This window comes from Protopterus annectens, chromosome 15.part0 (assembly GCF_019279795.1).
Source record: "Protopterus annectens isolate FY-2018-M chromosome 15.part0, PAN1.0, whole genome shotgun sequence".
In the NCBI taxonomy this organism is placed as follows: Eukaryota; Metazoa; Chordata; order Ceratodontiformes; family Protopteridae; genus Protopterus; species Protopterus annectens.
In genome coordinates, this window is record NC_056749.1 from 44,550,940 (window position 1) to 44,578,162 (window position 27,223).

General features: G+C 44.7%; 1 protein-coding gene across 1 annotated transcript in view; it reads left to right on the forward strand.

Annotated features, from left to right (window-relative positions):
• CENPI (centromere protein I) overlaps positions 1-27,223 on the forward strand; it is a 2,543,587-nt gene that overhangs the window by 615,486 nt on the left and 1,900,878 nt on the right. The window contains exon 7 of the mRNA XM_044057225.1: positions 22,893-22,982. Coding sequence (XP_043913160.1) covers positions 22,893-22,982 — 90 coding nt within the window. The remainder of the gene's footprint in view (positions 1-22,892; positions 22,983-27,223) is intronic.

The window sequence follows — 27,223 nt, forward strand, 5'->3', positions numbered from 1 at the left end:
TCTTGATCCTTGCCCTGCATTTGGGGATCACAATCAAAGCATCCAAATCACTCCTAGATCCTTTACAGGTGATGACTACATTGGTGCAAGGATAGGTACTTTACAGTGCAAATTCTTCCTGACCTCAGAGAGAGTACAAAACCTGAGGATGCATGTCTCTCTAATCTACCATTCTCATCTTCTAATGGCGGAATCAGTGTTGAGGGCCTTAGGTTCAATGGTGGCGACCATAATGATTCTCCCGTGTGCCCGGTTACATATGAGAATTCTGCAGGGACACTAGCTGTACAATGGTCCCTGTTGGAGCTTCCATTGTCGTATCCATTACAACTCAGTCGAGTCTGTCGGTCGACCCTCATATGGTCGATCTGATGTCCTTCAAGGATGCATCTGCAGTCCTTACAAATGGGTTGTCCTGTCGTCAGGCAGCCCTTCGGTCGGCCGGATTCCAAAGTCTGGGTCTGGCCTCGGCTGGTGTCGCACTTCACCCGACGTCATAGCTGCAGTTATTCGGGTATAAAGGCATCAGCCAACGCCATTTTCCTCAGTCTTTCTTGCCGCGTGGTGCCCGAAGCAGAAGCTGTTCGCAAGTGCCGGTCGGTCAGAACCAGAGATTACTACTACCGAATACTACTTCGAAGACTTCTAAAAAGCTAAGTACGCCGTTGGGGACTCTTTCTTGCCTCAGCCGATGTCAGAAAAAGTGAATAACTGTTTAACTTGTGGGAAACAAATACCTCATAAAGATTTCCACTCTTACTGCTTACCTTGTTTAGGCCCAGACCACGCGTAGCAGCTTGTCTAGCCTGTGCTTCTTTTAACCGACGGACGCTTAGACGCCGGTCGGAATTTCTGAGCAGTTTTCGGCTCTGATTTTGCTTATATTATGCCGTCAGATCCTCCGACTTCACAAATATCCAAAAAACGCAAGGAAAAGGACCGACACTCGCGGTCCGCGGTTTCGGCCGAAACCGCGGTTAAGCCAACCGCGAGTGTCTCTGTTTCGGCTGAAACCGAGCAAGCGGTTCTTCCTTCAGCCGAAAACATGCCTTCTACCGAGGCCTCTTCTAACCTGGTGGAATCGGCTTCTGAAATCCAACCTGCAGTTGCGGTTTCTCAGGAATTATCTGACACTATTCCCTTGGATATTTCAACTCCTGCACGTGGAGCTGCTAGGCTTCCTGCAGCCATGTCCATTAAGGCCTTTGCCAGGGCTAAAGCAGCTAAAGCTACAAAAACTGTGCCTGTTAAGACCCCCTCTCACAGGCCCAGCTCCAGTTCCCAAATGCTTTCTTTGGCAGAGGATCTTATTTCTTTAATCCGGGGATCCCAACCTCATCCAGACAGGGCCTCTCATCCACCTCCAGAGAAGAGGCCTAGAGCAGAGCCCCCTGAGCCAGTGTCCACAGATGATTCCTCTGATGATTCAGATAATACAGACCCTCCAGAGGCTCCTTATTCCCCTTACGAAGACTCTGATGCTGAAGAGTCCATCCCTTCTGCCTCTCCACCTGAGGAATTTTCCTTTGGTGAAACCTTGCATGCTATGAGGGAACAATTTCAGTGGCAAGGCCAAGATTTTTCAAACTCCAGGAAAAGGCTTAGAACCTTTTTGCATTTACCACAACATAGGCCTTTAGCTATACCTCCAGTTCTTTCTGTTGTAGATGATGCATTTAATGATGCTTGTACTGCTCCTGATTCATTACCTCCGGCCCCTGCTAAGCCCGATAGGTTCTACAGAGTCCCGGACACACATCACCATTTATACAAGGCTCCTTTTGCAGATCCCGAGACTATCTCCCAGGGGCCTAAGGCTGTAGCAACTACCTCTGCTAAAACTCCCCTCCCCTCTGAAAGGGAATCCAGGTCCTTAGAGATGGGGTAAAAAGTTTACACTTCTGCTACTCTGTCAGCTAGGGCCTTGAACTGTCAATTTCATATGATCCAATATCAAGAATTTATGCTAGACCAGTTAACTAAAAAACTGTCCTCTGATGAACCTTTTGATAAGAAGTATGGTCAGGAAATGGTACATAACATTCAGCAAGTTAGTAACCATTCTTTAAAATGCGGCTATGATGCACTGGAGGCTTCCTTTAGATCAGCCATGACTGGCACAGTTATCAGAAGGCATGCATGGTTGAAAGAGCAGGCCTTACCGGACCATGTCAAATCAAAACTATTAGATGCTCCCATGGACAAGGCCAGTTTATTTGGTTCTCCTGCACAACAGGTACTGAAGAAGATGGAGGAGAAGGCAAAATCTGTACAAACAGTGAAAGATTTCTTACAGGTCCAACCTCCAAGGTTTAGCAGGAATTGGCCCTCCGAAAATTGGTCCTTTCCAGACTCCTCTAAAGCACAGAGAGGCAGGAATAGGCGTTCAAGAGGCAGAAACCAATCCAGGGGTGCCTACAGGGGACGCCAGTGGCAGGGTAACAACCAGCGAGGCACAGACGCAGCCACCACCACTGCAACAGGACAATCACAGTGACTTGGCTCTGGCACCGCCTACCAGGGAACAACTAGAAGCACCCTTAGGCGGAAAGCTAGCTTTATTCTCAAAGAACTGGCATTACATCACAAGGGACAAGTGGATTTTGCAAACTATAGACCAAGGTTACAGGTTTCATTTCCATACTCTACCAGGAAAGAGAGGAATGCCAAACCTACCACCAACTCAAAAGGCAGAAGCTCTAAAACAAATATCTCAATTATTAAGGATGAGAGCTGTGGAAAAGGTACCATCTATGGAACAAGGAAAGGGATTTTACTCCAGACTCTTCCTGGTACCAAGAAAAGAGAGCAAATGGAGGCCTATTCTCGACCTGTCCGCTTTAAACACATTCCTCATTGTTCCAAAATTCAAAATGCTGACTCTACAGCAGCTTCTTCCCATGCTGGGCAAGGAGTCTTGGCTGGTAACTCTAGATCTCAAGGAGGCATACCTGCACGTCCCCATACGACCAAATTGCAGAAGATACCTCAGATTTCTAGCAGGATCAGAGCATTATCAGTTCTCAGCATTGCCCTTTGGCTTATCTACTGCGCCCATAGTGTTCACGAAATGCCTGGCATCAGTAATTGCTCATTGCAGGCTTCAGGGAATCCAAATTTACCCCTACCTGGACGACTGCCTGATACAAGCGGACAACAAAAACAAGCTAACAGAAGACTTACAAAGAGTCATTTACCTGCTACAAGCCCTGGGATATACAGTCAATATAAAAAAGTCAAGACTGATACCATCCCAAAGAATAACCTTTTTGGGTGCAGAGCTGGACACATCAAAGCAAATGGCATTCCTAACTGTAGAAAAACAAGAGCAACTACCTCTCTACTTCTTGGCATTAACAAAGCAGAACCATCTAACAGCAAGAAAAGTCCTGCAAGCCTTGGGCTTCATGGCATCCTGCATAATACTGGTACCTCATGCCAGACTGCATATGAGAAAGCTACAGTGGTACCTAAAGAATTTATGGTCTCAACACAAGCACAGCCTAGAAACCAAAATTCCAATAATCCCATGCCTGAAGCAAGAGTTCCTATGGTGGGCTCAGGCCTGTCAATCAAACACAGGATTGCCCTTCTACAGCATTCAACCAAGCCAAACCATCACAACGGATGCCTCAGACCTCCGTTGGGGGGCCCACATGCTGGACAAGTGCATACAAGGCTTATGGACTCAAGACCAGCTGCACCTGCACATAAATCTAAAGGAAATGCTGGCAGTAAAATTGGCAATCCAGACATTCAGACCATTTCTCCGAGAAGGTCGGTTGATGATAAGGACAGACAACACCACAGTGATGTGGTACATCAACAAACAGGGAGGCACACATTCATACCCTCTATGCCGGATGGCACTGGACCTATGGAATGTGGCTCTGAGCTACAACATTCAGTTACAAGCAATTTTTGTACCGGGAAAAGAAAACATTCTAGCAGACATATTAAGCAGGACTACCACGGATGCCCACGAATGGATGCTGCATCCAGACATCTTCAAAGCCATTACAAGAAAATGGGGACTCCCAGAAATAGACTTATTTGCGTCCCCACGGAATCACCAGCTAAAGAAATTCTGCACAAGGACGTACCACCCACTTGCTTGGAAGGTGGACTCCCTATCTTTCAGTTGGAAAAACCTGACAGCATATGCATTCCCACCACTTCCTTTGATGCACAAGGTGCTTCTGAAGATCAAAGAGGAACATCCAAGGATCATCCTGATAGCTCCAGACTGGCCAAGACAACATTGGTACCCATTACTGAGGAGTATGTCTCGGGAACAAATATGGACACTACCCCTGGTTCCATTACTGTTAACACAGAACAACTACAACATCCTACATCCAAACCTGAAAACTCTGCAGCTGACTGCCTGGAACATTACAATAAGATCAATTAACCCAAATTTATCACAAAGGGTTAAAGACATTATCCTTGAGGCTCGCAGACCCTCAACAAGAAAAAATTATGCAGCAAAATGGAAAAGATATCTCATTTGGAGTACTGCAAAGGGAGAAGATGTGTCACTGGTAAACATAGCCAACATCCTGGAATACTTGGCAGAGCTCTTCCACACAGGCCTGTCCTATTCTTCCATCAAGATACATGCATCAGCTATTTCAGCAGAATACAGCTTGGATCCTCCTGTCTTCTCACACCCCCTGCTCAGGCAGTTTCTGAGAGGAATTAAAAATGTAAAGCCTCCGAGGAAACCACCATTGCCAGCATGGGACTTGAACTTTGTGCTAGAAAAATTGACGCTTCCTCCTTTCGAACCAGCAGCAACAGCAGAATTACAATACTTATGGAAGACTGCTTTCCTGCTGGCAATCACTTCAGCAAGAAGGGTATCTGAACTACAGGCATTAATGGCAGTGCAACCCTTCCTGATCTTCCATCAAGATAGAGTGTCCATGAGAACAAATCCTACATTTATGCCTAAGGTGGTATCCAGAGTGTCTTTAAATCAGGCTATCCACCTACCTACATTCTTCCCCAACCCACAGAACAGGGGAGAAAGACTGTTGCATACCTTGGATGTACATAGACAGTTACGCTACTACCTGGACAAGACCAAGGGCAATAGAAAAACTGACCAGCTTCTGGTAGCATATGCAACAGGAAGGGAAGGAAAAGCAATTTCAAAACAGACAGTCTCCAAGTGGATAGGAAATTGCATTAGATTTTGTTACTCCTACCATGGAAAGAAAACTCCAGAGAACATCAGGCCTCACTCTACAAGGGCTACAGCCACTACCACAGCTTTCTTATGAGGAGTGGCTACCAAGGACATTATAGAGGCTGCTACTTGGACCTCCGTGCATACATTTGCCAAGCATTATAATTTACCTTTATACTCTAGATCCCGAGCAGGTTTTGCCTCTGCTGTTTTGCAAGGGATCCTAACTACACCATAATCTCTCCTTTTCCTCCTCCCCTAGTTTGGCTATGGTATTCTACCCATTTGTAAGGACTGCAGATGCATCCTTGAAGGACATAGTACAGTTTTGTACCTACCATAAATGTAGATGTCCGATAGGAATGCATCTGTAGTCAGGATTACCCACCCGCCTTCCCCTCTGTGGTACTCCTAGGGTATTTGCCCATCTTATAGCTAGCTGGGGGGGGATCTATTATGGTGTATTTGTTTGTATATATGTACATACATGCTTATTTTTGTGTTTGCTCTCTACTATTTGGAAACATTGGCATTTATCCAAATTTAGCCTTCCAAGAGGGCACCTGGCATCTGGGGCAAGAAACACTGAGGAAAATGGCGTCAGCTGATGCCTTTATACCCGAATAACTGCAGCTATGACGTCGGGTGAAGTGCGACACCAGCCGAGGCCAGACCCAGACTTTGGAATCCGGCCGACCGAAGGGCTGCCTGACGACAGGACAACCCATTTGTAAGGACTGCAGATGCATTCCTATCGGACATCTACATTTATGGTAGGTACAAAACTGTACTTTCTCCTGACATTTTGGAGGGATGACCCTTAGATGTTCATCGTGTTTCACTGTTGCAGTCATGACTGTAGGGTTCTCCCCTGCCGGCAGGCAGTCCTTGGTCGGCCAGAATCCCAAAGTCTGGGTCCGGCGTCGGCTGTTCAACCATGCTTCCTGACGTCAGAGTGCCAGGAGTACAAAGCTGACATCCAACGCCATGTTCTCCAGTCTTTCTTGCCGTGCGGTGATTGCAGTTCGCAAGTGCCGGTCGGCTGACTCCTGACAATCTTTTTTGAACAAAACTTCAGTCCGAAGATTTTATTCTCCTACTCAAGCTAAGTACCCCGTTGGGAAACTTTTTTCTTGCTCCAGTCCGATGTCAGAAAAAGTGGGAAGCAAATACCTCATAAGGATTTTCATTCTTACTGTATTCCTTGCCTAGGCCCTGACCACGACGTAGCTAGTTGTCGGTTTTGTGCTAGATTCAATCAACGTACTATTAAACGAAGGTACGATTTTGCATTTCATTACTTCGGTAGGCGTTTTAATTGCAAAATGTCGTCTGATACGGTTCCAGCTACCGGAGTTCACAAACGACGCAAGGACAAAGACAGGCCTCCGAGGTCCAAATCTAATGATATCGCACAAGCACAGCCAGCTTCAGGTTCAGCCGTCGTCAGTGAGGCACTTTTGCAGCCCCTGTCGTCGGCCATTTTGGAAACCGATGGCCGAAACGGACTCCCACGAGGAGCCATCTAGGCCTTTGAATATTTCAATTGCAGGACCTTCGGACAGTGCTCCTTTGGATGGGTCCAGAGCCGCTGTGCAGGTACCGGCTTCCGAAGGGGTTTTCAGGCCTACTCAGCTTCTGATAAAGGCAAAGCCAAAGACTCCTTCCAAATCAAAGACTGCAACACAGGCCTCTTCTGATCCGGCTCCCAAATCACAGAAACAGTTACTTAAGATGGCGGAGGATTTACTTAATATGATTAGGGGTTCTCATCCCCCTCCAGATAAAAGGCCAAGGCAGGAAGTTTATTATGATTCCTCTGATCAGGCTTCTGTTTCTTCAGTTTCTTCTTCTGACCAGGAATATTCTTTCCCTCCTTATGAGGATTCTGATGCTGAGGAATCCATTCCTTCAGCTTCTCCCCCTGAGGATTTCTCTTTTGGGGAAACTTTGCATGAAATGAGGGAACATTTCCACTGGGAAGGACAGGAGTATTCGGAATCTAAGAAAAGACTAAGGGATTTTCTTCTTCTTCCCCAACATAGACCCCTGGCTGTTCCTCCTATTTTGGATATTGTGGATTATGCTTTTTCGGAGGCTAACTTAACCCCTGACTCTTTCCCTCCTGCTCCTCTTAAGCTTGACAGATATTACAGGGTTCCTGATTCCCACCAGTTTTTGTACAAGAACCCTACTGTTGACCCTGAAACCATTTCTCAGGGTCCTAAGGGAGTTAAGCCCGCTTCTGCAAAAAAACCCATTCCCACTGAGAAAGATTCCAGATCTTTAGAAAGATGGGGCAAAAAAGTGTGCACTTCTGCTACTTTATCCATTAGGGCTTTAAACTGTCAGTTTCATATGCTGAAATACCAGCAATTTCTCCTGTCTGTTTTGAAACAAAAGCTTACTTCCATTTCCGCCTGAGCAGATGATAAGGAATTACATGACTTAATGCATGCCACTGAACAAGTTGGGAAGCATGGTTTACACTGTGGATTTGATGCCTTGGAAGCTTCTTGTAGGGCTGCTGCCTCTGGCACAGTCATTAGAAGGCATGCATGGTTAAAGGAACAAAATTTGCCTGATAAAGTAAAAGCTAAATTATTGGATGCTCCTGTTCAGCATAATGTTTTGTTTGGATCTAAAGCTGAAGAGGCGATTATAAAGATGGAGGACAAGGCAAAATCCATGCAAACTGTTAAAGATTTCTTACAAGTACAGCCACCCAGATGTAGCAGGAATTGGCCTACTAAAAATTGGTCCTTTCCCAATACAGACAGGCCTCAGAGGGGTAGATACAGACGCTCCCGAGGAAGGCCCCAAGCACAAGCCTCTTACAGACCAAGACAGTGGACTGCTTCCACCCCTAGAGGGGGAGAGGACAGGTCGCAAACCCATAGGAAACAGACTCAATGACTCCCTCTGTTGGGCTGCAGGAACTTCTTGCCTGGAAGCCCCTCTCGGAGGAAAACTTTCGCTGTTTCACCAAAATTGGACTCGTATAATCCAAGACAAGTGGGTTCTGGATGTGGTTTTAAGAGGTTACAAATTCCATTTTCATACCCTACCAAGGCCAAGCGGATAGCCAGATCTTCCAAAACATCAATGGACAGAGGCCTTAAACCAGGTGGAAGCTCTTTTGGCTATGAAAGCCATAGAACTAGTTCCACTTTCAGAGATGGGACAAGGTTTTTACTCGAGGCTCTTTCTAGTCCCCAGGAAGCAAAATTCATGGAGACCCATTCTGGATCTGTCAGTCTTGAACACTTTTCTAGAAATACCAAAATTCAAGATGCTTACTCTACAGCAGCTACTTCCAATGCTGACCAAAAATGCATGGATGGTGACTTTGGATTTAAAAGAGGCATATTTACACATTCCCATCAGGCAGGAGTGCAGAAAATACCTCAGATTCAAGGCCGGGTCCAGGCATTATCAATTCTCTGCGCTGCCCTTTGGATTGTCTACTGCGCCCAGGGTCTTCACCAAGTGCCTGGCTCCAGTAGTAGCTTATTGCAGACTCAAGGGAATTCAAATTTACCCTTATCTGGACGATTGTCTTATTCAGGCAGACAGCAAGGATGTCTTACTCCAGCATCTAGAATTTGTTCAGAAACTTCTCAAGTTCCTGGGATTCACTGTCAACATAAAAAAGTCAAATTTGACTCCCTCGCAACAGATAACTTTTCTGGGTGCTCTTCTAAACACAACAACCCAGATGGCATTTCTGACATACGAAAAACAATTACAGCTGGCTTCAACTTTCAAAACCTTGGCAACTTTAACTCGGCTTTCTGCAAGGAAATTCCTGCAGGCTTTGGGTTACATGGCCTCCTGCATCCTTCTCGTACCATATGCAAGACTGCACATGAGGAAAATACAGTGGTACCTAAAAAGTGTATGGTCTCAGCATTGCCACAGTTTAGACATACTGATCTCCATCCTGCCTTGTCTTCAAAAGGAATTCCTTTGGTAGTCCAATGCATGTACTCTAAACAAAGGAAAACCCTTCTGTCTGCCTCCTGCCACTCAGATACTAACCACAGATGCCTCAGATTATGCATGGGGAGCCCATTTTCTGGGCAACTGTATGCAGGGCCTTTGGACAAAGGATCAGGAGCACCTACATATCAATTTAAAGGAAATGTTAGCCGTTCAGAAAGGTCTGTGGACCTTTAGGAATCTTCTGCAACCAAGACAACTACTGATACGAACAGACAACACCACAGTTATGTGGTACATTTACAAGCAAGGGGGATCTCATTCCTACCCCCTTTGCAGACTAGCCATGAATCTATGGAACACAGCTCTAGCTTGCAATTTGGACCTTCAAGCTCAATTTCTACCAGGAAAGCAAAACTTCCTGGCAGACAGTCTGAGCAGAAACCTTTCGGATCCGCACGAGTGGATGCTGGACACCGAAATATTCAGGATGATAACAGCAGTCTGGGGATGTCCTCACATAGACCTCTTTGCATCCCATCTCAATCATCAACTACAGAATTTTTGCACCAGGACTTTCCACAAACAAGCTTGGAAAGTGGATACCCTATCATTCAGTTGGAGAAACCTCTCGCGATATGCCTTTCCACCTCTTCTTCTTCTTCCACGGGTATTATTAAAGATAAAACAGGACAGGCCCAAGATGATTATCTTGCTGGCCCCAAATTGGTCTCGACAGTTTTGGTATTCAACTCTGAAAAACCTATGTCGGGAGCCCCCTTGGGTTTTACCACAGACTCCGAACCTTCTGTCCCAACATCAGGGTCAGGTTCTTCACTCCCATGTCAGAACTCTCAGCCTGGCGGCCTGGTTAATCCAGGGTCTTTGATTCATTCTCTCCTACCCAAGCAGGTTATGGATGTCATTTTAGAAGCCAGACGTCCTAGCACTAGAAAATCTTATGCAGGAAAATGGAAAAGATTTTGTTCCTGGATGCAGGCTCAGGATTCTGATCCTCTTCTTCCTAACATTCTTTTGATTTTACTTTATCTGACAGATCTCTTGCATAAGGGTCTCTCTTTCTCTTCCATTAAGATTCATGCCTCTGCTATTTCCGCTCATTATAATACAAACCCTCCAATCTTTTCCCACCAGCTCATGAGACAGTTTCTTAGAGGAGCTAAGAACTTAAGGCCTCCTAGATCTCCTCCCAGTCCGGCTTGGGATCTTAACTATGTTTTGGAAAAACTAACCTTGCCTCCTTTTGAGCCTGCTGCCTCTTCTGACATCAAGTTTTTATCTTGGAAAACAGCCATCCTGTTAGCTCTGACCTCTGCCAGGAGAGTTTCAGAGTTGCAAGCTCTTATGGCTGTGGAACCTTATATTATTTTTCATCAAGACAGGGTTTCTTTAAGGACTAATCCTACATTCATGCCTAAGGTTGTTTCCAAAGTGGCTTTAAATCAAACTATTCACTTGCCAACCTTTTTCCCCACTCCTCAAAATAAAGGGGAAAGGATCTTACATTCCTTGGATGTACACAGACAACTACGTTTTTACCTGGATAGAACCAAGGACATCAGAAAATCAGAGCAATTGTTTGTTTCTTATGCTTCAAGTTCTCAATGTAAAGCCATTTCAAAACAGGCCATTTCTAAATGGATTGCTCATGGTATTAGATTTTGTTATTCACACCATGGAAAGCAAATCCCAGGGAGTATACGGACTCATTCCACCAGAGCTGCTGCCACTTCAGCTGCCTTCCTCAGGGGAGTTCCTACCAAAGACATTTTGGAGGCTGCAACTTGGAGTTCAGTGCATACTTTTTCAAAGCACTACAGTCTACCTCTCTACTCTAAGTCTAGGGCAGGCTTTGCTTCTGCAGTCTTGCAGGGCCTTTTAGCCGCCCCTTCTACTTTATGACCACCTCCCTTTCACTCTGCTTTGGGATTCTACCCTACAGTCATGACTGCAACAGTGAAACACGATGAACATAGTACAGTTGTGTACACTTACCATAAATGTAGATGTTCGAGTGTCTTCACTGTTGCAGTCTGGGTTTCCCTCCCTCCTGTCCCCTCTTATTTTTACCTTTGTATGGTTTCGTTTCTCACCATTCTTTTGAGGTGTATTTGCAAAGGGTATGGGACCTTACTCATTTGGAGCTCCTGACATCTGGGGCAAGAAAAACTGGAGAACATGGCGTCGGCTGTCAGCTTTGTACTCCTGGCGCTCTGACGTCAGGAAGCATGGTTGAACAGCCGACACCGGACCCAGACTTTGGGATTCTGGCCGACCGAGGATAGCCTGCCGACAGGGGAGAACCCTGCTGTCATGACTGCAACAGTGAAGACACTCGAACATCTACATTTATGGTAAGTGTACACAGCTGTACTTTCCAGCCCCGGCCCATGTCACAGTGACCACAGATGCCTCCCAACTCTGGTGGGGGGGGTAATTGTTCGGGCAGGACAGTCCAAGGCCTGTGGCCCCCTGTACAGACCAGCTTGCACATGCCTTTCTTCCTCTGGGAACTATTGCAATTCAGTCAGACATGTTAGTGGTCTGGTATATTAGCAAACTAGGGAGGGACCAGATCTTACCCCCTTTGTCGCGAGGCCATGAGAGTGTGGCAATGGGCGATCTCCACCGGTCATTTTTCTCATCACAAAGCACATTCCGGGATGGTCCAACATACTAGCTGACAGGTTAAGTTGGAGTATTAGGTTCATAAGTAGGTACTAGGCTATCTGCCTGCGGGCATTTATAAGCCTAGCCAGAGAGTGTTGACTTTCACTGCCCCATTGATTAATTAACTGATCCTCTGTCAAGCAGAGCCAATGAAGTGATTCCAGGGGTGTATTTTCTGTTACCCATCTACTCGTCAAGGTTTCTCTTGAAGAGTGTTAGTGAGGGGCTCTGCCTGATGTAGTTTGGAATTTTGTTCCAAAGCATGGGGAGTGTCTGTGACAGGAATCTATCCCTCCAGCATGTTCTATTTATTGTTGTGGCAAGGTTTAGCACACAAGAGCGCGTGGCTCATAGTGACTTGGATTTATTTACGTGGAGCATGTCCATCAATTCTGAGTTGGACATGGCTTTGTAAGTCAGGCAGAGATCACTTCTGAGTAAGCTATATGCCACTGAGTTCAGCCGGAGTTTTTTCAGTCGGGCTGCATAGGAAATATGTTTGAAGCCAGTAATCCTCTTGGTGAGTTACTTTTGTGGTCTTTCCAGTTGTTTGGAAGTGTCTTATGAGGTACATCCCAAATGGGGCATTGTACTCTATGATGGGTCTAATGATTGGTGAGTAGAGGGGCACTAATAACCTCTCTATTTCAGGATGCAAACTCTTTAGTAATTAGATGGGCCACATAGAAGGATTTCCTAACTACTTTGGCAATATGATTGTCAAAGGAGAGATTACTATCTACATGGGTCCCCAGATCTCTTCTGTATTAAGGGGGCTGCCACCTATGTGGTAATTCGTGGGTGTTTTCCCAAATGGGATGACTATGCATTTTTTGGCATTTAGCTTGAGGCCATTTGTGATGCTTTACGAGTAGTCTCTGAATCTTTCAGTAGCGAAACAGATCTTCCTCGAGTTGGGTCAGCCTTGCTGTAGTCTCTTCGCATCTCCTTCCAACGCGAAGTGCAGCGAGTTATTTGTTCTGAACCCCCTGCAGGGGGAGTCCTCCAGAGATGCTCTAGTCCATGCTTGGCCTCCCGGTCGTCTGTATGCTTACCCTCCAGTACCTCTTATTCCGAGGTATCTACAGAAAGCTCGTCAACTGGGGAGCAAAGTGATACTCATTAGCCCTGTTTTGGCCTTGACAGGTATGTTTTCCCTTCCTTTGGTCTCACCTTCTGGCTCTGCCTTGGATCCCATTCAGGATCTGATTTCACTCCTCTCCAGGGTTCCTCATCCAAATCTGGGCAGTTTGAAGCTCACAGCTTGGCTGCTCCAGTTCCTGTGATTGCTAGGACTCTGGAATTATCCTTCTCAGTTAGGTCTATTTTGGTGGCTGCTCATAAGTCTTCTACCAGGAAGGTTTATCGCAGCAAATGGAAATGTTTTTCCTTTTGGTCCTCTCAAAGGAGTTTAGACCCCTTTCACGGCTCCTATTTCTGCTATTCTTGATTTTCTAGCTGATATTTTTCAACACGGAGCTAGTACTTCTACTGTCAAGGTTCAGTTGGCTGCCATTTCCCATTTTCATGTGGGTAAGAATTCTGCCTCTCTAGCCTCCTCCAGGCTGTGTAAAGCATTTATTAAAGGCACTTTTCTGTTACGCCCCCCGGTCAAGGATCCTGTTCCCCCATGGGACGTTACTATGGTTCTTCAATCTCTGGTTGCTCTGCCTTTTGAACCTGCTGCAATCACAGATCTAAAATATTTATCTTGGAAAACAGCATTTCTGGTGGCTATTACCTCTGCCAAAAAGGTTTCAGAACTGCAGGCCTTGTCCGTCAAAGTTCCTTATATGATTTTTCACAAAGATAGGGTTTCCCTTCGGAGCAATCCATCCTTTTTTCCTAAGGTGGCATCACCAGTTAATATCAATCAGACCATCAATTTACCTGTTTTCTTTCCTAATTCTGCTAACAAGATGGAATACAAACTCCACCTGCCGGATGTCCTTAGACAGTTACGATTCTGTTTACACAGGACAGAAAATTTCTGTAGATCTGATCAATTGTTTGTATCCTTCTATAAACCTTTTTTGGGGAAACCTGTTTCCAAGATCACTATTGCTAGATGGATTTCTTCATGCATCCTTCAGGTCTATAAGGATAGAGGCATGTCTCCGAGTCAGGTGAGAGCTCATTCCACTAGATCCATGGCTACATCTGCGGCCTTTTGGTCTAGAGTTTCTTTGGATGATATTTGTTCTGCAGCTACTTGGTCCTCATCTCATACATTTATTTCTCATTACAAATTGGATTTGACTTCCAGAAGGAGAGCATCCTTTGGTTCCGCGGTGGTCCGGAATATCGTTCCATGAGGGCCACCCAGGAGTTTTGTAGCTGGGGACTCTGTCCCACAGGTTGAAGACCAAATGAAGTAAACTACTTCAGATAAAGAAGTTATGTACTCACTATAACGTTCCATCTGAGTAGTTCTACTTCATTTGTCTTCAACCGTCCCTCCCTCTTCCCCCGGACCTTGACATATGAACAACCTACGGGCTGCAGTTATAGGTCAGAAGTATTTTTTCAGGTCGGGTTATCAGTATAAGATTCAGCAAACTTGATCTGGGGGTTGGAAGGTAGTGGAGGTGTATTATGGGTAAGGGGAGGAGCTTGGAGCTCGGAGCAGATGCTAGTAAGGTTGCCGGCTCGTATCCGATACGGATCCGGTATCCCACAGGTTGAAGACCAGTGAAGTAGAACTACTCAGATGGAAAGTTATGGTGAGTACATAACTTCGTTTTTTTGGCCAAGGGTATTCCCATAGATGCCATGGGTGTTGTGGTAGCCACCAAGAAGTAGCTCGCCCAGGAGAGCCCCCCCCCCCCCGAATAGGGAATCACAGGCTTTCAACAGACTTGGGAAAAGGGGATTACACCTCTTTCATGTTCACCTTGAGGGTGTTGACCTGCTTATCCCGCTTTACGAGGCTACAAAGGGACTTAAAGGAACTTTCTAGCTTGACCCCCAGGGTCCATGTCTCCTGAGGATCAGAAAATTGTCTCCTCAAGACTGGTCACCCTACAGTCATTAGCCAGTGCGTCCATGAGGTTGATTTTCCATGCAGCAGAGGGTACCTCAATGGCTGCCATTTCAGGCATTGCCGTGAGGCGTCATGCCTGGATGATTTTCTTGAGCCTTTCAAACAATCCTTTATTAACGCCCTCTTTGATGGTTCCACCTTATTTGGACCAGTTGTGAGATTCTCTCCTGGAATGAGAAGGATGGAAAGACCTTGTCTGCCATCGGAATACATTTCTCTACTCCGCAAAGGACCTTTTCTAGGAACCAGAATGGGAGTAAGAAAATGTGGCTTCAGAAGTCGCAAGGTCCTTTTCAGTACTTTCAGGTAGAGTCCCCCCCAACCCAGAGGGGAGAATATTCCGAGTGCAAGATGCTGCCCACACGGTCGAGGGGGTCAGCAAAATCAGGGGTTGTGGAAAGCTTTTCAGGACAAGCCTTTCCAGCGATCCTCTGGAGGCAGTCGGTGGGGGGGGTTCTTCTTGCACCCAGAAGGCTGGGAGGCCATCACAAGTGACAAATGGTGTTAAGGATCATATCTAGAGAATACTTCATTCTCTTTCTGGAGTCTCCCAAGCAAAAACGTTGCCTCCCCGATGTTCCACCTAGTCAGAGGGAGGATGTGGCCCAGGTAGTAGGAAGCTTTTGCTGAAAAGTCAGATTGGGCTTTTACTCCAGATTCTTTTTAGTACCCAAAAAGACAGGGGACCTGAGACCCATTCTGGACTTGACCTCTCTGAACAAATCGATAAAACATAGAAAGTTCAGGATGGCTACAATCCAGTCCATCATGCCTCTTCTGAAGGCGGAGAAAGGGATGTGCTCTCAAGATGGACAGATTCTCCATGCAATTTCTGCATTTCAGGCTGGGAGCCAGTCATTACCAGTTCAGGTCACTCCCATTTGGTCTCACCACAGCCACCAGGGTGTTCACCAAATGCTTGGCAGTGGTGGCAGCATATCTCGGGCTGCAGGGCTACCAGATTTTTCCGTATCTGGATGACTGACTTCTGACCGCTTCAACCAGGCATCTACTCATTCAAGCCATAGGCTATCTACTACAGCTATCTCCAAGCTTGGGGATCACTATTAACATGGAGAAATCCCAGTTGGATCTGGTTCAGGTAATAGATTTCATCTGGGCTCGTTTGGATACAAGGACATCCTGCATTTTCTTGACAACAGACAGGGTTAAGAATCAGTCGAACTCTACGCATTCCTGAATGTCCAGCCAATTTAGTACTCAGCACATTGAGCTTCATGGTGGCCATGATTACTGTCCTGCCCATGGCTTGTTTCCACATAAGGATTTTGCAATGGACGTTAGTGGTTCAGTGCTCACTACTCAGGAATCCTCAAAGTTTTCCCATCAAGCTATCGTGAGTGTACAATTATTCTCTGCTCTGGTGGCTTCACTCTGAAGAGGTTTTGCTAGGATGCCCATTTGTTTTTCCATCCCCAAATGCCATGGTAACCATGGACGCCTCCCAGTTAGGGTGGGGGGGCATTATCTCATTCGAACAGTTCAAGGCATGTGAATGTCCCAGGAGACCAAGTTGCATGTCAGTGTACTGGAGATGAGCGGTTCTTCTAGTATTGCAGGAGTTAGACAGGTTTCTCCCTCTGAGGACTCTTGCAATCCAAACAGACAGCATGTCAATAGTTTGGTACATCAACAAACAGGGAGGAACCAGTTCCTATCCCCTTTGTCAAGAGATGATGAGGGTTTAGCACTGGGCGGTCTCCATCAACTGCTTTCTGATAGAAACACATGTGTGTTTCTAACATGTTTGCAATCCAGCTCAGTCGAGTTTTACTGATGCCTCACGAGTAGTCTCTGAACCAGTCTGCTGCAGATATGAGCTCCCAGAAATGGGGTCATCCATGCTGTGATTTGTTTGCTTCCCCTTTCAACAGCATATGCAGCAGGTACTTTGCCTTGATCCCTCCGCAGAGATGGTCACCCAGGGACACTCTGTTACATGCCTGGCCTTCCAGTTTTCTCTCTGCCTTTCCTCCTCTGTCTCTAATTACCAAGTTCTTGCAGGAAGTTCTCGGTTGCAGAGCAAAGTTACCCTTATTGTCTCCTTTTGGCCTGGACAAAGTTTGTTCACCTTCTTTTCGTCTCATCTGGTTTGCCTTCTGATGAGGTTAGATCGGTCCCAGATCTGCTTTCTCACCCATCAGGGCATCCCTATCCAGCCATTCAGGGCCTGACGCTAACCACATGGTTTCTCCTCTTCGGATGATGGCAGGATATCCCAGCCATTCTTTCCCCATTCAAGCTGTTTTGGTCTCCTCACACAGTTCTTCGATAAGTACAGCACCAGTTGGAGTTGTACTTGACTTTTTGGCTTCCCTTTTCCATGATGGAGCTAGTTATTCTTCTGTCAAAGTCCATCTAGCAGTCATATCCAATTTTCACCTTTGTCTTGATTCTTTATACCTTGCCTGTTATATAATCTGTAAAACTTCCTTAGGAGTACTTTCCTACTACAGCCCCCAGTGAAAGATCCTTACCCCTCCGTGGGATCTAACAATGATTTTACAAGCCTTGGTTCACCCGTCCTTTGAACTTGCAGGAACTGTGGATTTAAAATTCCTTTCCTGGAAAACCTTTTTTCTGATAGCTATACTTCTCAGAAAGGAGTGTCTGAACTCTAGGACCTTTCTTCAAAATTTCCATATTTGATTTTCAGAAGAATAGTGTGGCCCTGCATGCTAATCCTTCTTTTTTATCCAAGGTTGCTAAGGAAAGGAATATTAATCAGTCTGTCGATCTTCCAGTCTTTTTTCCAATGATCAAAATAAAGGTGAATATGCTTTTCATTTGCGTGATGTTCACAGACAGCTTTGTTTTTATTTACATAGGACTAAGTCCTTTAGGAAGTTTGATCAGTTGTTTGTATCTTTCTCTGTGACAAAAAGAGGTACATTTATTATCAAAGTCTTGCTAGCTAGATGGTTGAAGGACTGTATTGCCTTTATTCCTCCCAGAATGTTTCCTTACGAGGCCAAGTTAAGACCCACTTCACAAGATTCATGGCTACTTCTTGGGCCTTTTAGTCTAGAGTCTCCATTGAGGACATTTGTGCAGCAGCTACTTTGTCTAATCCTCACACGTTTGTTACACATTACAAATTGGACATCATGTCCAGAAGTAGAAGTGCAGAATATCCTTCCATGAGGCCACCCTGGATCTTAGTAGCTGGGGATTCTGTCCCACAGGTTACTGAAATGAAGAGGATAACATCAGGTAAAGAAGTTATATTCTTACCATAACGTTGCCTCTGTGTTGTCCATCTTCATTAACTTTCCTGACCACCACCTCCCATCCCCCTGTCCCAAGTCTTTGGGAAGCCTGGTTGAATGTACAAGGAATCTCCATTCCTTATGTTGAGCTCTTGATGTTTAGTAGAGCTCTGTTTTTCTGTAGTACAGTTATGTTTGTGCCATGCCTTTTCTGGCAAACTTGATCTGAAGTATGTTGGGGGGAGAATGGGTATAGGGGAGGAGCTCAAGTCAGAAAGCTCAAGCTAGAAAAGGCAGCTAGTTGGTTCTTAGTATCAGAACAGTGTGTGTGATGCCATCCACAGCTAGTTCAGCACACATCTGGGTCCTAACTTTTTGTTTACGGATATAGCTGAAGAATGCCTTATGGTTATCCTTAGCTATGGTTGCTAAATTGTTTTTGAAGGTGCCCTTAGAGGATTTTACAAGTTGTCTTATTTGTTCAAGTAGAGAAGGGTGTTCTTCCAGTGCTGGGACCTCTCTTTTTATTCTCCGACAGCAACTTCTTCCTCTTGTTGTATAACCTGTTGATGCTAGATGTCCAGAAGGGAGGCTTGTTTTTTTTTTTGAGGATCTTATTGTGATCCTGTCAGCTACAGCAGTGTCAATACATTTGTATAAGTGATTGTACAGGGCATTTGTGTATACCTTAGTGTAGTTGTCAATGCCATTTGTGGGAACAGGAGCTTGGAAATTTATGCCATCCCTTAGGAGGGTATAATTAGCTTTGGTCAAAAACTTTTAGCTTGATTTCACCTGAGGGTTTCAGGTGATATAGCTACTTCAAATGTGACTGATTTGTGATCAGATTTAACCAATGAGGGCCCTTTAATTGTGGTGGTGCAAAGGTCACCTAGGGTTCCTATCAGTTCGTCGAAACTTCAGCAAGTTCGAACACCATATGTTCGAACTGTGAAGTTCGAAAACTGATTATCGCGAAGCAACGGAACACCAAATTCTTTTCCAGGGAAAGAATTTGGTGGGCCGTTTCTGTGGCTTCGCAGTTTTCAGCACTGTGGTGGAAAGTTACAGGTTGGGTTCAGGTAAGTGTGCGATTGTGCGGACGTTAGGGTTAGGTGAGTTAGGGTTAGGGCGTGGGTGAGGTGGGTGTGTGGTAGTGACAGACTTTAGAGTTAGGGCGGGATAGGCAAGTTAGGGTTAGGGCGCGGGTCAGGTGAGTGTGCAATAGTAATGGACCTTAGGGTTAGGGTTTGGGTTAAGGTAAGTGGATAGATAGTAGTGTATGTACAGTTTAGTGTAGGGTGAGACGTAGGATTTTAAGTGTATGTGTGTGGATTGCTGTTTTTTTTTGGTGTGCTTGTGTTGTGTGTGTGTTTCTTGGAACAACGATTTTTTTCTCTGGGGAAAAAAATCTCTGTTCTAAGCCTTCGATGGTTTTGCACTTCAAGGTTAGAAGTTCGAACATATGGTGTTCAAACTTCTGCCGTTTCTTTGAAGTGATATAGACATGTTCACCTATATTGGTGAGGACCAGATTGAGAATATTTGAGCCCCTTGTGGGGTTGCATAGTATGTGTTTCAGGGCATTAATGTTAACAAAGTGAAGGAACCTTTGTGCGAGCATGTTGGTACTTGTGTACGTTTCCCAGTCAATGGAGAGATACTTAAAATCGTGTTTATATCACATCATCGAAATTTCAAAATATCGACTCTGATATGGTCGACACCATAGCGATATTCTGAAACTTCAAAACATAAAAAAGAAAACAAAAAAAAATAAAACAATTAAACATTGCAAGCAGGGGGCAAGCCCCCCTACACCCCCCACACCCCCGCTACTTAAATATATCAACTCCGAGATCGCACTGCATTGCAGTAAATGGAAATCTCCCCTTAATGAGATTTCTGTTAAAACATTCTGTGTCTTTCACTTTCGCTGATATGGTGCTGACCATATCAGCTTCAATATTTTCAGTCTTTGACAAAGCGATATAAACCCTTAAAAGAGCCCTTGATTAGAGTGTTTGTAATTTGATTGACTCAAGTAGGTCCAAATAAGCAGCAATGGGTATCTTGGTTCACTGAAGGGGGCCTGTAGCTAATAATGATTTGAAGTGGTGGGGTGGGGGTGGGGTCTTATCCACAGTTAGTTAAACTTTGGAGTAACTCCATGGAGTTTTCCTGTCTAACAGGTGTAAAGATATATTTATCTTTGTTGAAGATAGATACTCCTCCTTTGGTTCTTACATGTTCATTTTGCAGTCTGAAAGTGTGGAAGGCATTGTAGCCTTGCAGGGTTGGAATACTCTTTGCGGCCCTGAACCAAGTTTCTGTGAGTGCGTAGATGTCAACATCCTTCAGGGAGAGGAATGCTTTCAGAGAGTACAGTTTCTGATTTAAACTCCTAGAATTTAGCAGCATAAGTTTTAATTTGTTTGTGAGTGATATTTTCATGTTAGAAATTTTGTTCTTGAGACCTTGCCTAAAAAAGGCACTGTGGGGGAGACAAGTGCCTTGGCCAGTAACTGAAAGTCCAGAGGTGACAGGTGAAGACCATCTCTGGCAAAGCAGCGTGGTCTACCAACCATGTCATCCCAGGCTGACAGGAAGTGGATTCCCCTTAGAATGACACCAGAAACTAAGCCATTTGTTGAAGTTAATCAGTTAATCATTTTTTGTTTATATTGTGGTATCATCCTAGGTGAGGGTATGATGCTGCTCAAGGCGAGGGACATACCTGCCTGGGACACTTGTCCATAAAGCTCAATCATGTCTCTCTTCATATAGTCCAGTGAGGTATGTCTGAAGTCATTTCCAACATGAACTATGACAGATTCATAATGGTACTTGTTGAAAGACTCGAGTGCATGTGTGATCTGATGGCTCCTGGCACTCGATAGACAGCTGCCCGTAATCTTCTCCTTGTCCAGCCTGGTGAGTGGGACATCTGTGTGTATCACAATGGCATCACCTATGAATAAAAGTTTGGTTTAGATGTGTTTGCCTTCGGGTTTATTTGGGGGGACACCAATGCTGGTCTTTCTGTGTAGATTGAGTCCTGTAGGTGCTGTATTTATGTGTAGCATGCTTTTGTTTGGAAGGTCTCTGGTGTTTAGGTAGGTTTCTGGTGAGTACCTCCACGTATGATGGTTTGTGCTGAGTGCATGGTTTGCGTAGGAGGTGTGGTATGTGAGCTGACAACCTGTTCAGTGTTACTGTTCTGTGCGAGAGAAAGCAAGGATTCCAAAGTCTTAGTGTAGATGCATCTCTCATAAATTGTACTTGGGTGATTTAGGAGTATAGGGTTGTCAGTGTACATGAGGCTGTTGCTACACTGCCTCAGAATACCCATATCAATCAGGCTGGTAGGAGAAATGGAGGGAAACTGACCATCCATAATGCTAGGTCAAGTCCTGTTTTTGCAGCGGGGAGAGAAAATGTAGAGGTGTGGTATAAGTGAGTGCTCTCAGTGGGGTCTATACAAATGGGATGCGCTATAAAGGGTCTGTACTAGTGGGGTTTGTCTAAATGGTATGAGACTTGTAGTTTTGGTGGTTTTGGGATTGTTTAAGGAACAAAAGGCAGCTAACAGCATTTTAAGGACTCCTTGGCTGGATCACAGGTAACTACTAATGGAAAATTTATCTACTGAAGTGTGTGTCTGTATAACTGCCAATGGTTACCCCCACAGTGCAGTAGTGTGATGGTTCACTGTGGTACGCTACGTGCAAACATATGAATACAGCAGAGCAGTGGCTTATGGGTAAACAGATGAATACAGCAGAGCAGTGGCTTATGGGTAAACAGATGAATACAGCAGAGCAGTGGCTTATGGGTAAACAGATGAATACAGCAGAGCAGTGGCTTATGGGTAAACAGATGAATACAGCAGAGCAGTGGCTTATGGATAAACAGATGAATACAGCAGAGCAGTGGCTTATGGGTAAACAGATGAATGCAGCAGAGCAGTGGCTTATGGGTAAACAGATGAATGCAGCAGAGCAGTGGCTTATGGGTAAACAGATGGATACAGCAGAGTAGTGGCTGGCCACCTAACTCTGTGCAGGTGTGTTAAAACAAGCACAAACCTGTGCAAACACAGGGCTTATGTAGCAACAGTGCGTACACTGAATTAAACAATGTTACCTATAGAAAAAGCTCAGAACTGAGCCCTGTGCCAGCAACCTTCCTTCAGATGAGTCCTAACTGCACTCTCCTGCCACAAGGGTCCAGTGGAACCCTCTCCAACAAACAGTAGCCTGGTTTTACTACTAAATTTAACAGACAGAACCAGATTCAGCTAGTCTGAATCTCATCTATGCTACAGCAGACAAACAGTGCAACAAATCAGCAAGAACAGTTGTAAAAAATCAGCAGCAATATAACAAAAATGCAGTTTAAAAATACAAAATATAGTATAAAGTTGTACTTGCGTTTAGCAGACTGTACCAGATTCCTTGGATTGCACAGATGAATACAGCAGAACAGTGCCTGGTCACCTGACTGTTCCAGGCTTTATCCCCTTTTGTCATTGGTTTTGTTTGTTTCTTGTGTTAGTGCAGAGTTGGACTTTACTCTTTTATTACGTGCTGGCACTAGATTATTTAGGGTCTTTAAGAATGGTATCAAAGTGTTCTACATCAGTATCTAGTGGCGGCGTTGTACATTCCAGTTCTATTCTTTGTTTCATTGAAAATCTGTCTGCTGAAATTGATTTCATTTTGTATTTGATTGTAGGTAATATGTTTGTCTAGGCTATGGTGAGCTCTAAATGACTTCATTTTTAATGCAGGGAAAACAACCCTACCTCCAGGCATTACTTGCCTTGTATAAAGTCTTCTGTCCTGAGCTGATCTCACTGTCTTTGCCTACAAATCATAAGGTAAGTAAATACAATGATTTTTCTTGATTTTTTTGTTAAATGACCATGGTAACTGTTTTGAGTAATTGGAGTGTAAAACACTTGCAAGCATGTAGAGCACTGTAGTTAGTAAGTGCTTTAAAATCTTTCAAAATTATAGGAGCTTGCATTTTCAAAAATGTAAATAATGATAGGGCTCTTCTAAAGCTGAATTTTTAACAGCTTTGTATACCACTTCTTTCATATTCATCTTTAAGCTATACAGTTTCTATAAATGATACAACATTTGAGATATCTAAAAAATATGCTTTTCATTACAACTGTATATTTGTTCTTACCATAACAAAAATAAATACAGAAGTGTTTACGCAGGTATGTTAACATTTAACTGTATACAGCTATAGTTTTGTATACGATTTTATAAAGATAAGATCTGATGTCAGTCTTCATTCATACTTGACTGTTGGGTTCAGTTCCGATCCTCAGAACCAACTTGGCCGTTGTATCATGCTCGCGCCAACCAAAAACTCTCGAGCTAAACCTACCCATACTACTCATCTTCACGTCACCTCAGATCTCGTTTGCTGCGTAGAAAATCAGACGCGTCAGCTAAATGCTAAACTTTTTCTTGATTTATAAAATGATATTTCTATATCCTTTTTGACGGTTTCTTCCTTTCTTAATTCCTAAGACTGTCGTTAGTGGGTGATAGTTGATAGTAACTGGTATCTACCCCATTTTACTTTAAGTATTCTGTCTTACCATAGTTGGTACCCTCCTTCCCTCTACCTATGGGTAATTGTTGATACCATTGTTGGTATTACCCCCTCTCTTTTTTTTTTTTTTTTTAAAACCCTTTTTTGTGGGTATTCTCAAGTACAATTGTTGGTGTATCGAAAAAAATATCTTTACTTCTTGTTCTTTGTGTCGTGTGTGTGTGTGTGTGTGTGTGAGCGCGCGTCTGTACGTGTGCCTTCTTTAGTGAAAATGGCAGAAAAGCAGAAGGGAACTACAGGGTTCAAACAATGCAGGGACTGTGGCAGGAAGACACCCAGTTCTGATGGGCATCTTGCATGGGTTTATTGCTTGGGTGTCCCTCATCTAGAGATATAACCACCATGTGAACTCTGCAAGGATTTCAGTGATTGCACCCTTGCAGAGAGACAGAACAAACTCATTTTAAAGGGTTTACTAAAATGCCCATTCAGTGAAGCTTCATCTGAGGTGGAGACCTCAAAATCTCCCAGGACAGATTCCAAGAAAAGAAGCCACTCAGTACCGTCGTCTCCCAAGGTACACAAGTCTAAGTCTTCGATGTCTCAGGTTCCGATCTATTCATCGGAACCAAAACCTAAAATGCCTAACTTTGCACCAGCTCCTGCTCTGACACCGAAACCTTCAAAATCCCCCTGTGCCGTCTGTTGAGACTACCCAAACTCCTGCGGCACTGGCCTTGCCTTCGGTACCGATGACCTCCCGGCACCAATGATGATTTCCTCAGAAGTTTTGGTCCCATCTTCCCCTGCCAAGCAAATGTCTGTTCAGCAGACTTAGGTGCCAAAATTCGAAGTAGTAAGTACCCCAGGACTAGATACTCCCCATCTGTAAACCACTTTTTGGGTCAGCAGTTAAGCTCCTTTGTAGATGGACCAGAATCATCTTCAGAGATGTACATCCACTCCTGCAGGAGTCTTTCAGAACTGGATATAGTTAAGATTGGTGGATCAGCTCTTGGCAGCCAGAGGTCTTCCTGCCCCCCTTCGGACCTCCCTCCCTACCAGGGCTAAGGTGTCCTCTCCCAGGACTCCCATATATCTTCCTCCTTCAACCTCTCAGCAGGTCTTGGAGCCCACTTCGACTTTTCCTATGCCAACCACTTCGGTACTGATGGTGGATCTCACCTTGGTGCCGGTACCGACTTTGTAGTCTTCAGCTCCATCAGATCTGTCACACCTACGGGACGTGATTTGGTTACCGGCTCTGGAATCCCTGCATCAGCTCTGATCTTTTCCACAGCACTGTCTACGTTTTCTAGTGCCCTGGCATTTAAAAGCCCTCTCTCGGCTCCTACTCTGGGAGGCAGCTCGGCGGAGTGGGGTGTGACCCTGGATGTTCTTCGTGTTTCACTGTTGCAGTCATTACATTTGGGTAATCTGCTGGCAGGTTGCCCTCAGTCGGCCTGATTAACAAAGTCTTGGGTCCTGCGTCAGTTGTTGTCCCTTCTTCCATGACGTCAGGTCATCAGGGGTATAAAACATGCAGCTGACGCCATTACATCAGTCTTTCTTGCCGCGCTGTACCCGAAGCAGAAGCAGTTCGCAAGTGCCGGTCGGCCGACTCCTGAAACTTTCATTTTCAAGTTTCAGAACCAAAGTCTTCAACTAAAAGCTAAGTACCCCGTTGGGGAAACTTTTTCATGCTCCTTACCGATGTCAGTAAAAGTTAATAATTGCATTACTTGTGGGAAGCAAATACCTCATAAGGATTTTCATTTGTACTGTATTCCTTGCCTAGGCCCTGACCACAACGTGCCTTGTTGTCTGTTTTGTGCTAAATGTAATCAACGCACTATTAAACGTCAGTATATTTTTGCTTCTACATATTTTGGCTCGAGTTTTAACTATCCAGAAATGTCGGTTAGCAATCCGACTACCGGAATACCAAAAAATGCAAAGAAAAAAGAGACAGGTCATCAAGGTCCAAAAACGATGACGAAGCTTCTCCTAAGCTAGTCACCAGTACTCAGTGAGGAGCTTTTGCAGCCCCTGATACCCGCTACTTTTGATTCGCAGGCCTCTACCGAGTCCCATTCGGAGTCCGGTATGCCGCGAGATACTTTAAGTATTGAACCCGCAGATGTCTCTACCTTAGATGGGTCCGGAGCCGCTGAGCAGCCACCGGCTTCAGAGGGTGTTTTCAGGCCTAAAGATTTGTATATTACACCGCCATCTTCAAAACTAAGGTCAAAAACGACTTCTGTGTCTATAAAACTGACGCTTGGGCCACTATGCCTAAAAAACAAATGATCAAAATGGCTGAGGATTTAATTACCTTGATCAGGGGTACCCATCCCACTTTTGCTAAGAGGCCTAGGCAAGGCACTGACTATGAATCTTCAGATCAGGTTTCCATTTCTTCTGATTCCTCTTCTGATCATGAATTATCTATTCCCACTTATGAGGACTCTGATACAGAAGATTCCATCCCTTCTGCTTCTCCAAATGAGGATTTCTCTTTTGGAGAAACTTTGCTTACCTTAAGGGAACACTTTCACTGGGAGAGTCAGGATTTCTCAGAATCTAAAAAGAGACTTGGGGATTTCCTTCTTCTTCCTCAGCATAGGCCTTTGGCTATACATCCTGTTTTAGACATTGTTGATGATGTTTTTTCAGAGTCCAGTATGGCTCCTAGTAAGCCAGACAGATATTACAGGGTTCCTGACTCCCATAAATTTCTCTCTAAAAAACCCTACTGCTGACCCTGAAACCATTTCTCAGAGTCCCAAGGGCATTAAGGCTTCTACCGCTAAAAATCCAACCCCTTCTGATACAGATTCCAGGGTGCTGGATAAATGGGGTAAGAAGGTTTACACGTCTGCAACTTTGGGAATCAGGGCTTTAAACTGTCAATTTCATATGCTTAAATATCAACAGCATGTCATGGGCTTACTTAAACAGAAAATGTTGATTTCTGACTGTGTGGAAAATAGAGTTGCAGGATTTATTGCATTCAGCTGAACAAGTTGGTAAACATACTTTTGCAGTGTGGTTTTGATTCCTTGGAGGCCTTGCAGGGCTGCTATAACTGGATCTTTGATAAGAAGGCATGCTTGGCTCAAGGAGAAATATTTGCCTGACCATGTTAAAGCAAAATTGTTGGATGCTCCTTTACAACAGGACAGTCTATTTGGTGATAAGGCAGAGGAAGTTTTGAAACAGATGGAAGATAAAGCTAAATCTATGCAAACTGTGAAAGATTTCCTACAAGTGCAGCCGCCCAGGTTCAGTAGGCACTGGCCTACTAAGAACTGGTCCTTTCCACTACCCACCAGAGCTGCTCAGGTTAAACCCAGACATTCCAAAGGCTCCAGGTTTCAGTCGCAAGGAACTTATAGAACAAAGCAATGGGGTGCCTCCACCTCCAAATCTGAAAGTGACAAGGCACCTTCCTACGGTGAACAGTCTTAATGACTTTCCTCTGTAATCACCAAGCACTTATCTTTTGGCCGCCCCTTTGGCGGGAAAACTGGCACTTAATGCACG